The sequence below is a fragment of the Protobothrops mucrosquamatus genome, unplaced genomic scaffold (assembly GCF_001527695.2).
Source record: "Protobothrops mucrosquamatus isolate PMUCROS unplaced genomic scaffold, P.Mucros_1.0 scaffold2029, whole genome shotgun sequence".
Taxonomy (NCBI): Eukaryota; Metazoa; Chordata; class Lepidosauria; order Squamata; family Viperidae; genus Protobothrops; species Protobothrops mucrosquamatus.
Window position 1 is genome coordinate 98,175 of NW_015388138.1, and position 13,209 is coordinate 111,383.

A 13,209-nucleotide genomic window follows, 5' to 3' on the forward strand; every position below is an offset into this window, starting at 1 on the left:
GAGAGCATTACAGTAGTCCAGGCGGGAGGTGACAAGAGCATGGGTGACTGTGCGCAAGGCATCCCGGTCCAGAAAAGGCCGCAACTGGTGCACCAGGCGTACCCAGTAAAACGCCCCCCTGGCCACAGCCGTCAACTGGTCGTCCAGTGTCAGCCGTGGATCCAGGAGGACCCCCAAATTGCGCACCCTCTCCGAGGGGACCAAAGTTTCGCCCCCTATAGTCAGCGATGGAGTCAGCTGACCATACCTGGGAGCCGGCAACCACAGCCACTCCGTCTTGGAAGGGTTGAGCCTGAGTCTGTTTCTCCCCATCCAGACCCGTACGGCCTCCAGACACCGGGCCATCACGTCATATCTAAAAGTCAAAGTGGAAAAAGGAGGCAACCTCCATTTTATTTGCTACATATTTATTTTCTCCACACTGCTTGATAAGGAGGCCTCTCAGCATAGACCGGTTGGTTCAACAACATGATCTAGACCAGGGGTCTCCAAACTTGGCAACCTTAAGACTTGTGGACTTCAACTCCCAGAATTCCTCAGCCAGACATGCTGAAGTCCACAAATCTTAAAAGTTGCCAAGTTTGGAGACCCCTGATCTAGAAAAAGGAAAGTTCCTTACATGGCTTTGAGACAGATCCAATTGCTGACAACCTTGTCACTCTGTCCCCGTCTTTCCCAGATTCCCGCTCCAACACGCTGCACTATTTCTACACCACAGTTTGGGAACCCAAGCAGGACACCCCCTGGTTCACTGCCGTGGCCTCCCTGAATGGCCACCTCGGTGGTCACTATGACAGCAAGACAAGGCGGGCTGTACCTCGACTGTCCTGGATGAAGAAAGTGGAGGAAGAGGACCCCCAGTTCTGGGCATGGAACACGGAGAAGGCCCGCAGCGATGAGCTGAGGCTTTGGAGAGATATGGAGAACCTCAAGAAACAATATAACCAAAGTGGGGGTGAGTGGATAATCAGAGGCAACTCCAGTTTACCTACCTGTTGGTTGTAGATCAGTGGTCCCCCAACCTTTCTGATTTGGCAGACTGGCGGGGTGAGTGAGAGGGGATGGTTCTATGTCAGCAGCAGGCACGTGTGTGTGCGCACAACTCCATTTGAGCAACTGGTGGGTGCATGCACACTGCTTCATGTAAATGGAGCTTTGTGCATGAGTGCCTACCGCTCATGTAAATAGAGCTTCATGCGCAAGTGGCTAACGCTTGCGTAAATGGAGTTTTGCATGTGAGTGCCTGCCGCTCGCGTGAATGGAGCTTTGTGAACGAGTGCTTACCACTTGCGTGAATGGAGCTTCGCGCGCGAGTGCCTGCCACTCTCATAAATGGAGCTTCACACACAACTGCCTACCACTCACGTAAATGGAGCTTCGCACGCAAGTGCCTGCCACTCGTGTAAATGGAGCTTCATGAGCGAGTGCCTGCCGCTCATGTAAATGGAGCTTCGTGTGCGAGTGGCTACCCCTCATGTAAATGGAGTTTTGCGTGTGAGTGCCTGCCGCTCATGAGAATGGAGCTTTGTGAACAAGTGCCTACCACTTGCGTAAATGGAGCTTCGCACACAAGTGCCTGCCACTCGTGTAAATGGAGCTTCATGAGCGAGTGCCTGCCGCTCCCATAAATGGAGCTTTGCACATGAGTGCCTACCGGTGGCATAAATGGAGCTTTGTGCACGAGTGCCTATCACTCACATAAATGGAGCTTCATGCGTGAATGCCTGCCACTCGTGTAAATGGAGCTTCATGCCATTTTGCAAATTCTGCTTATGTGTTTGCAATTGATTTATTTTTCCTCATTATCTGGACTGTCTTCAAAGAGAAAGATAAATAATGATACCATGTGAGATGGCAATAATCAATAGGAGGCATTTGTTGGAGGTGCTCGGTGGGAGAGAAAGGTGAATCAATTTTTCAGAAAGATCTAAGTGGCTTAACAGTTTGCATGTGAAAATGAGGAAAGGAATACACTGAATGTATTTATAATTTTTATTGTATTTGATCCATTTGAGACAGTCTTGATTCCAGCAAGTCCATTCAGTTCTCTTGGCAACATTTTTTGGAAATAGTTTTCTGTTGCCTTTTCTTTCCTCAGATTGAGAGAAACAGACTGGCCCAAAGTCACCCAGCTAGACTAGAACTCACAGTCTCCCAGTTTTTCACCCAGCGTCTTTAGCATGGACACCAAAGTGGAGTACAATAATGACCAAATCAGCTAGTTCTACTTTGGGAATAATTCTGGAAGAAAGAAGTGTTGCTGTACTTACCTTTATCAATCCCATCACCTGTTAATTCTAGAAGCTTCCTCTTCCCAAACCTTTGTCCCTGTTGGGAGGGGCATCCCAGAATGGAGGCTGCTCCCCATTCCTGCCCCTCATTGTTGGAATGTATTTCTATGCAACAACTACAGTAGTATTCAGCCACTAGATGGCAGTGTTTACAAGTTTGGATGTCACGCCTCCCTGAAAATGAGCTGGAACAGGACCCTATGGAGGTTGAGGGAGAGGTGTCTGTGGTTTCAGAGGAATGTGGGGAAGAGTAGGCTGGGGCAGGCCAGGGCCCTTCAGGATTGGGACACGATGAGGAGAGACAGAATTCAGGCAATGAGCAAGGGCAACCCCCACCTGATCCTAGAGCACGGAGAGAAGGAGGGAACCACGCAGGCAGGCTCAACTACTCAGGAGGAGAGCATCCCCGCCCATTTCCACAAGGCACACCTGGAGAATAAAATTTAAGGAGACGCTGTGGGGAGAGGCATTTGTCGGGAACAAATGCTGATTCTTTGGAGTTTTGTGTGTGTTGTTGTTGATCTCTTGTTCTATGACTTCTGCTTGGAAACCCAGAAACTCTGACCATTGGACTGACTGACAATGTTGCTTGGATGTTCAAAGATCTCAGACTGTATTTTGGCTTCCCTTTTGAAACTGCTCAGGCAAGTGTGTATTCACACAGACATGTTAGGTTTATGATGTATGTGTAATTCCTTGTTATCTCCATGGCCTTGAGTAAATTCCTCTCCTAATCAGACTGTATGTGAAACTACTTGCAGCCAGAGGTGGCTGTAGGTGTTTGTGTCTTCCTTTGTTTGGAGGCTTGCCAGAAACGTGGGAGCATTTGGGGAAAATTTGGAGCAATTAAAAGGTGGTTTGAATTGCTAGCTGACTGCATTGCCTCTGTGCTGTGCCCTGGGTCATCACATTGGATCTATGGTATGTACTCTATGCTCTTTTGTTCCAAGTAGAGTTTCCTGTTTCTTGTTAGGTTAAAACAGTTGAGCAATAAAGCACATGGTGACTATATGTTTGCACTGTGGTGCTATATATAAACAGAATTTCCCTGTTGTTGTTTCCAGGGCTTCACACCTGGCAGAAAATGTATGGCTGTGAGCTCAGGGAAGATGGGAGCAAAGGAGGGTATGCTCAATACAGCTATGATGGAAGGGACTTCCTCAGCTTTGACAAGGAGACCCTCACTTGGACGGCAACCGATCATGAGGCACAGCTGATCAAGAGGGCCTGGGAGGCCGACCTGGACAGACTCCAGCGAAACAAGCTTTTCCTGGAGGAGATCTGCATTGGACTGCTGCGGAAGTTCCTGGAATATGGGAAAGAAGCATTTGCAAGAAAAGGTGAGGCTGAAAACAAGCAGAAGGGAAATTTGATGGGTTCCCTTTTGCCAGAGAAAAACAGACATTTGAAAATTATATAATCAAGGACTACCTGTCTATAAAAGGAACAATTAAAAATATTAAAAAGTCAACATTTACTGTGACAGGTTATTAAAATTAAAAATATACAAACCTCAGGCAGAGAGAGAGTGAGTATATACTGCATCCGGTTTTGGTCACCACAATGTAAAAAAGATGTTGAGACTCTAGAAAGAGTGCAGAGAAGAGCAACAAAGATGATTAGGGGACTGAAGGCCAAAGCATATAAGGAACGGTTGCTGGAATTGGGTACATCTAGTTTAATGAAGAGAAGGACGAGGGGGGGACATGATAGCAGTGTTCCAATATCTCAGGGGCTGCCACAAAGAAGAGGGAGTCAAGCTATTTTCCAAAGCACCTGAAGGCAGGACAAGGAGCAACGGGTGGAAACTAAGCAAGGAGAGAAGCAACCTAGAACTAAGGAGAAACTTCCTGACAGTTAGAACAATTAACCAGTGGAACAACCTGCCTCCAGAAGCGGTGAATGCTCCAACACTGGAAGTTTTTAAGAAGAAACTGGACAGCCATTTGTCCGAAATGGTATAGAGTTACCTGCCTGAGCAGGGGGTTGGACTAGATGACCTCCAAGGTCCCTTCCAACTTTTTATTATTATTATTATTATTATTATTATTATTATTATTATTATTATTATTATTATTATTATTATTATTATTATTATTATTATATTCATCTCAATAGTAAAGAAACTAAACAAGTCTTCAGTTCCTTGGAATTCCCAGGCCTGATGACATAACCAGGTTTTGAGGGATTTCTGAAACCTCAGAAGGGACATAGTTAACCTGTTATTTGGGGGGGGGGGAGAAAATGTTTGATAGGTGGGCACCATGGCAGAAAAGGGCTGTTGCCTGGGACCTGAATAACAGAACAACAGAGTTGGAAGGGACCTTGGAGGTCATCTAGTCCAACCCCCTGCTCAGGCAAGAAACCCTATATACCAGTGATGGCGAACCTTTTAGAGACCAAGTGCCCAAACTGCAACCCAAAACCCACTTATGTATCATCGGGTGCTGGGTGGGCGTGGCCCATTGGGTGGATGTGGCTGCGGTGTTAACGGCAGACTGGGTGGGACTAAAAAGTTCAATCAATCAATTCCAACTTTGTGAGATCTTTTTTCTCCCGCGAGAAGTTGAAATTGATTGATTGAACTTTTTTTTTTGCACACGGTGGGGGAGGCCTAAAGCGAAAAGATTTTATAAAACCCAGCTGAAGGCCTAGGACTGGGGCAACGGTGCAGGTGCCCACAGAGAGGGCTCTGTGTACCACCTGTGGCACACGTGCCATAGGTTCATCACCACAGCTATATGCCATTTCAGCCAAGTGATTGTCCAATCTCTTCCTAAAAACCTCCAGTGTTGGAGCACCCACAACGTCTGAAGGCAAGCAGTTCCACTGACCCATCAATTGTAGGTCCCTGACAGATAGCAATAGTACTTAAGACATATATATTTCTTCATAGTGCTTCATAGTCCTCTCTAAGCAGTTTACAGAGTCAGTATATTGAGCCCAACAATCTGGGTCCCTCATTTTACTGACCTCGGAAGGATGGAAGGCTGAGTCGACCTTGAGCCAGTCAGGATCGAACTCCTGGAAGTTGGCAGAACTAGCCTGCAATACTGCATTCTAACCACCGCGTCACCCCACCATGGTATCGGCAGCATCCCTTCTCTTCTGGATCTAATGGGACAGGCTAACATAAATGGGGAGAGCCAGTTCCTCAAACAATTGCCCAGCTTCCCACTTGTGTGTTGCCACAGAGGGACTGCTAAGCAGAACTTCTCTTCATTTTATCCCTTTGCAGAGCAGCCAACAGTGAAAGTCACCCACTCGATGGATCCCTCTGGGTTGCTGGAGACACTGGTCTGCCAAGCCTTTGGCTTTTACCCCAAGGAGATCAACGCCACGTGGAGAAGGGATGGGGTCATCTGGGAGGAGGAAACCTTTCGGAAGAGCATTGCTCCCAATTCCGATGGGACTTATCATGCCTGGCTCAGCATCCGGATCAATCCCAAGGAGAGGGACCGCTATCGGTGCCACGTGGAGCACGGCAGCCTTGCAGAGCCCCTGGTTGTGGGCTGGGAGGAGAAGACAGGTGAGAGGCAGAAGTAGAGAGGAGCTACTGGCCTTAGAGAAAAGGTGGCCAGGTCTGGATAGTGACTCTTGTCCCAGGGAATAAACAGTGGCAAACTCGAGGGACGACTCAACAATCTGGATTAGAAGATCCTAGTGCAGTGGTTCTCAACCTGTGGGTCGGGACCCCATTTGGGGTCGATCGACCATTTCACGGGGGTCGCCAAGCAAGGCTGTCCGCCATTTTTTTGTCCGCCATTTTTTTGTTTGCCATTTTTTTCCCCTTTTCCGGTGGGTGCCTTACCTCCCTTGGGCTGGGCCAGCTGGTGGTCGGCCTGCTCGGCCGGCGCAGGGGGCAGAACCACGCATGCGTGGCGCTCCCGGGCAGGGAAAGTCCTCGACTTACGACCGGTTGGGTAGTCCTCGACTTACGACCGGTTTAGTCCTCGACTTACGACCGGTTTAGTCCTCGACTTACGACCGGTTGGGATCGCGGCATTAAAAAGGTTGAGAACCACTGTCCTAGTGGAAGTTTTTGTGTGTTTGCTGCTGCAATGCAGGAAATACACCTGCATGGGGAGGGGGCAGAGTTTAGTTAACTCCTAACTACATTAATTGGTAAACCCTACATCAAGTCAAACTTGACTTGACTCTTGTTGATTTCCTGGACTCCTCCAGGTAAATGTGGAAGGGAAGGAGAAATTTCCCATTGCTTTACAGGGTTTTTGTTTAACCTCCCTGTGAAATATACAGCCCTGGGATTTCCTAGTGGCCTCCCCTCCAAGTAATAAGCAAACCCAAGCTTGGGCAAGTACTTGTTACTTTCAGGACAGATGTAGTTTGAGGTTTTTTCTCATCTCTGGCCTTAAGAACTCTTAGAATTCTCCAGCTCCAATCTTGATCAGGTTTCTGGAGATTAATCCAGATTATTTGGGGAATGTGAGCTACATTCCAGGGAGCAAAGGATAGGAAGGCTTTGTCAAGGCTGCTAACATTGGATGTTCTTCCTTTGACAATATATGAAGATGCAGCCATTTTCCCTTTAACCTGTGTATTACTTTTAGAGTTAGAATTAGATGGTGCTGGGGGGGAAGAATGTGTATGGGGATTAGTTAGACATAACAATATCGCAGTAGAGTATTCTTCAAGTTGTTTGAAATAAGAGAAGATAAGAAATGGCAGGTTATGAAACTGGAGGGAAGGTTTGCACTTCAAACTAATTGGAGAATGTGATTTATGACTGTTAATTGGAGGAGGGAATTGTGCTTCGATACTATGTGTTTAGGGGAGGAGAATTCAGATTTTGGCTTCGACCATGTACGTACCGATGCCATGTTATTTTGAATAAAGATTCTTTAAGGTAAACAATGCCTCAAAGTTCTTTGAAGTGTAACATGTCAGAACCATGACAGGCTTTATTTAACAGGAAGCTCTGAGCCTGCTACTCTCTTTTCCCCTTGCAGTCCCTTTCGCTGTGGGTGCCATCCTGGGAGGAGTTCTGGCTGCTTTCCTGCTGGCATTGGTTGGACTCATCGTGTGCATCAGTAAGTCTGATTTGCTTCGGGAAGAGAGGACAAGTAGTCCTCAGCTTACAACCATTCGTTTAGTGACCATTCAGAGTTAACAACAGCACTGAAAAAAGTGACCTATGGCCATTTTTCACACTAATGACTATTGCAGCATCCCCATGGTCGTGTGATCAAAATTCAGACACTTGGCAACTGGCATGTATTGATGACGGTTGCAATTTCCTGGAATCATATGGTCACCTTTTACGACCTTCTGACAAGCAAAGTCAATGGGGAAGCCAGATTCACTTAACTACGGTGTTACAACTGCAGTGTTTCACTTAATAGCCGTGGCAAGAAAAGTTGTAAAATGGGACAAAAATCACTGAACAGCTGAACAAATTCTCACTGATTTGATTAAGCAATGAGTCAGGTCAGTGACTGTTTTCAGATAACACAAACAAAATCAAATCAATCCATAAATTTCTTTGTCCCAATCTCAGGAGTGCAGAAGAAGAAAAGGAAAACTTCTCAAACATCGGAAGATAAATCCTTGGAACAGGAGTCAGACAAATTGATGACCCTCACTCCTAGCCACAATACAGTCACAATACAGAAGTTTACAGCATGACTTGTTCAACTACCCTCCAAGCCCTCCTCCAGACTTGGGGAATTTGGGGAGCTGCTCTTCCAATGCAGGATCCCATTTGTTTCTCTTTCAATGATGTAGGACAGGTAAAAGAATCTGTTTCTTATGAAGCTACAAAGGAATGGTTTGCTTTTGTGGGAAATAATCCTATTTACCTGCTGTGGAAATATCTGGAAATTATTTTTAGACAAGACAACAATGAAGCAAAAATAATGATAATGTAGAGGGTCTGGAGGGGTATAAAAGCCCCATTTAAGCAATGCCACTCTAAAGATGTTCTAGGAAATAGCAAGTGTTCAGTGTTCACTGGTTCCCTTTAGAAACACCAATGTCTATTCTTCTGGCTTCCTTCTCACCCATAGCAGGAAGCCAAGAAACAGCTTGTCCAAATAATTAAGTTTTTACCATTTAAAATTGGCTGACGGACCTTTAAGGAAAGTCTCCTTTGAGTTGAGCTCAACTCCTAGAGTGACACTTACTGGCTGAGGAATTCTGGGAGTTGAAGTCCACACTTCTGGGATGTGGCCAAAGGCTATCTTATAGTGCTAATGTACATTTTTGGCAGCAAAAATGACGTATTGTGCCTTGGTCATCTTCTGGGTGTCTTTTTCCAGCAGCCTGAGATTTCCTAGTGGCCTCCTATCCAGTACTGGTTCGCCTTTCAAATCAGTGAAAAACAGCTGGGAAATCCTGGCTGTTACTCAGGTTCTTTCAAGGATTCCTTTATTTACAGTTCTGGTTAATATTTATTCTACAAGGAGTGGAAAATTGTCCATGTATCCTGGACATCTACGGAAAACAATCTGAAAGCATGAAGAAGTACAGAATGTAATAAATTATAGGGAGGGACGGGAGAGAGAGAAAGAGAGAGACTTCTGAAAATGAAGGACTCTTCAAGGTAAAACTACCAAGTTATAAAATAGGACAGAATTAATTAGGGTAAAATGTCTTTAAGTCAAATCAAATTTCTCTGTGCAATTTCCTGATTTTATTTATATCTTTAGGGTTCTTTACTAAAAAGTTATGTTACATTTGAAATTTGGGCATATTCATTAGGAAACCAATCGGGTTGATCTTTAGGTCATTTTTACTCTGATGATATTTTTAAGTTTGATTTTTGCCCGGTTGGTTGGTTCTAGCTTGCAAGAAGCAGCTAGAAAAACATTTAGACAAAAGATCAGGCAAAGGTCATATGAATATTTGCTCTGAAATTAGGTGTGAGTTTAATGAGATGGTTGGTATTTCTGAATTTGTATTTATAGCTTCCTGAAGGTTTGTAATGTGTAATGAATATGTGTATTTTATTTAAATTGTTATATTTTTGTAAAAGGTGGTGTTCTTGGAAATGATCATTAGTAGAAAATACAACAGCATCCTTAAAGTAAGGTTTCAGATCTTATTATGGTGACTTGTGCCGTGATTTTGATTAAAAATTCACAGATGGAGCCTTATTTTTATTGATTCGTAATTAAGTAATAATTAATGCACTCTCTTGAGTTGTACAAATAAAGGTGAGTTATAAATCAAGCAGACAAATAAATAAGGTGTACTAGCAGTATTTCTGACTGAAATGGAGAGGGAAATATTTTATATGATAATTCAAAACTTGTTATATTTCCAATGTTGCCATGTATGGGCTTATGAGCCGTTTGTGTGCAAATTATTACTGCCTCTTGACTCTAGTAGTTCTTCTACACCCCTGGGGATTGAGTCATGAAAACTTGTCCCATTACTTTTCTTTTTAAGCACCTTTGTGTCAGTATCGGCTTCTTGTGACTGCCTGAACTAGTTTGTACGATTGATATTGTCAACTGTCCAGTTGGTATTTCCAGAAAAAGAAATTCCTGGGACATGATTTTACCAAGAGTATACTACTTTACTGAAAATTTACATTGGCACAGAAGAAGCGAAACCAGCTTCTTCTCCAATTAACCAGTGGAACAACCTGCCTCCAGAAGCGGTGAATGCTCCAAAGCTGGACGTTTTTAAGAAGAGACTGGACAACCATTTGTCTGAACAAGGGGTTGGACTAGATGACATCCAAGGTCCCTTCCAACTTTATTATTATTTATTATTATTTAAGAGTTAATGCTTTGTATTAAAAAAAAATTCAAAATTGAATGAAACAATAGTTATAAGCAATTTACAATTCACAGACATATCAGATTTCAAAAATTTAACCTGTAGTATTAAATAGAATACAGGCAATATTCACGAACGTGTTTGCTATGAGCGAGTCCGGACTCGATGGCATCTGAGCAAATGCAAAGCAAGGATTTAACCGTATAAACATCACAGTCACAAATTAAATAGCTGCTACAATAAAAATGCCCTTGCCAGGAAACTCAAAAATTGTGAGACATAACGCGTAAGACATAATGCTGAGGTAAGTCACATGGTGCAGAACACCAGCCCTTGAAAAGCTGCAAGTGAAATGTTATTTATTCATTGTATATAAATATAGCTGCCCATCTCATAGGCAAAGTGGCTCTGGGCGGTGTACAAAAAAGCTAAAATCAATATATACAAATAATAGTAGTAGTAGTAGTTTTAAATCATAAAAGACACGTCGTCAGGGCCCACTTCAAGACTTCATCCTAAGAAAGCAGAACTTGTGGAAGCAGTTTCTTCCAAAAGGAACTTTTATTAGGAGAAGCTGACAGCAAGCATAATAGACAGGATCTGAAGGTTTCCTGTTCAGATCAATAGGTTAAAAGTGTCCCAAGCAAAACCCCACCCAAAAGTTCATCCGGTCTGTTCAAATGAGCCAATCCCCAGGTGTTAAGTCCATTGTGGGAAAGAGTAGGTAACTCCGGGCTGCCTCAGGGTTGCAGCGATGTTTTGTCGACTCTTCACACCTTCCCTTCCAAACGCGGAGATAAACCAGTTGCTGGAGGCGCATTCCTTTCTCCTCCCCCCCTTACTAGCTGACATCAAGGGGAAAGATAGTTCATAGAGGAAGTATGCAGAAACAGAGAAGTGTTACAGTGTAGCGATAGAGGAAAACAGCAATAACCCAGTGTTTCCCCCACACACCCCTCCAGGAGCATGGCAGAACCCAGAAGTATAGAGAGAATAGAGTTTGAGTTAAAGATAGAAAAGAGTCTCCTTAGAATATGGGTTCTGACACACGTCATGATTTATTTGTCCTGTTTATATGGCTGCGCATCTGTTCATGGGCCACCTAAGTTACCGGACCGACTTTCCGAGATGCACTGCTTTAGAGGTAGTCCTCGTTTAACAACCCCAACTTGGACCAGAATTTCAGTTGCTGGGCGATGCCATCATGAAGCAAAAGATCATGTGACTGCACTGTTTAGCAACATCAGTTTCAAGTAAACCCAATTGTAATCATTAGGTCCTTGTTAGCCAAGGGCCTCATGTGTTTCTTGCTCTGCCCTGCTCGCCTTCAGTTCAATTCCCCTCCTACCCTATCTATCTCCTTCCCATCTCTACCCTTTGGGCTGCCTGCACTCCCATGGCCCTGTGCGCTGCTACCCGCTGCTGGCATTTGCTAACTTTTTCCTCCTGTTACCGAGGGGAGGCCTGGGGCCTAACCAGTGATGGGATTCAAATATGTGAACCACCAGTTCTCCGTGTGGATGCTGCTTCTGGAAGTCCATTCTGGGCCTGGGCAACAAAAAATTAGCTACTGGTTCTGCCGAACTGGTGCAAACTGGCTGAATCCCACCACTGGACCTAACCCTTCCTAAAATATCCCAAAGATGCTTTTTTCAAGAGGCAACTGGACTTTCTGGTTTTTCTTTGAAGATGTTTTACTTCTCGTCCAAGAAGCTTCTTCAGCCTCTTGAAGAAAAAAAAAGCACCTTTGGGGCAACCATGACCTGGATGGCTGAGAATCTCCATAAACCTTCCAAAAATAGGTCTGGCCTCCACACACACACACACACAGATACAAACACACACAGTGACGGGCATGTGTTTGTGTTGTCTCTGCAGGCTATCTGTCTCCCCATTGCAAAGAGCTGATCTTTTTTGTCTGAAATAAGGGAATGTCCGGGTCCCTCCGCATATTTTTTTTCCCTGCTACAATAGCAACCATTGGAGAAAATGCTAATGACGTTTCCTTTAATTAAATGGACTCAAAGTTCCATAATTTCGATCTTTCTCGTGGCTTAGTGGCCCAAATTCTGGTCCCAACTGTGATTGTAAGTCAAAGACTACCTGTAATTCATCACTGATTCAAGAACATCGTCAGAAGTGGTGGACTTTTCTTTTTCTTCTTCTTCTTCCTTTTTCTTTGTCCAATATCCTGAAAGTACAAAAGAAAAACACTCAAGATGTTCTTCCTCCCTTCCCCTCCAAGTTTGAGCTGTCGTCGAAAATCACAGGGTGCTTCCAAGAAAGGACTGCAAAATATTTCTTGAGCATCCCAGGAGATCCACGGTCACTGACCAAGAGACAGGCTACAGATCTAACCAGGAATGAAGGACATGACATTGTGCATTTGTCAACGCTGCTAACATTGGATGTTCTTACTTTGACTACGTATGGAGATGCAGCCATTTTCCTTCTTATGTTTTACTTTTAGAATTAGAGTTAGAATTAGATGATACTGGAGGGGAGGAGGAATGTGCATGGGAGTGAGTTAGACATAACAGTATTGTAACAGTGTGAGAACCAAGGTTTTTTGAAATAAGAGATGATAAGAAATGGTGGGTTGGAGAACTGGAGGGAAAGCCTGCATTTCAAACTAATTGGAGAATGTGATTTATGACTGTTAATTAGAGGAGGAAATTGTGTTTGAGACTATGTGCTCAGCAGAGGGCAATTCAGATTTTGGCTTTGCTTATGTATGTCCGGATGCTATGCTACTCAAAGATTCTTTAAAGTAAACAATGCCTCGAAGTTCTTTGAAGAGTTTCATCTGTCGGAACCATGACAGCATTAAGCAGAAAAGCCAACTTGGTGCATTGATTAAGGCGTTGGGACTAGAAAGTGAGAGATTGTGAGTTCAAGTCCTCCTGTAAGCCGGTTGGGGAATGTTAGGCCAGCGGTCCCCAACCTTTGCAGCTTTGTTGGGTTGCATGAGCGGTGCGGCCAGCGTGCATGCACATGAATATGCAGCTCAATTTGCATGAGCAGCAGGCTGATGCATGCACACACAGCTCAACTTGAGCAAATGGAGCTGTGTGTGCATGCGCCAGCCCACCACTCAGCTGCCCGGTTTCGAATAGGCCACAGCCCAGTAGTAGGCACTGGCCCAGGGGGTTGGGGACCCTTGCGTTAAGCC

At 44.5% G+C, this 13,209-nt stretch overlaps 1 protein-coding gene across 1 annotated transcript; it reads left to right on the forward strand.

The window, feature by feature from the left end:
- Positions 1-776: 776 nt before the first annotated feature.
- On the forward strand, positions 777-7,342 carry LOC107294635 (major histocompatibility complex class I-related gene protein-like; the record flags this gene model as incomplete). The annotated part of the gene is made up of 4 exons (XM_029285661.1): positions 777-955; positions 3,356-3,631; positions 5,530-5,820; positions 7,262-7,342. Coding segments are annotated over exons 1-4 (772 nt in total), but the record flags the coding sequence as incomplete, so codon positions are not given.
- Between the last annotated feature and the right edge of the window lie 5,867 nt (positions 7,343-13,209).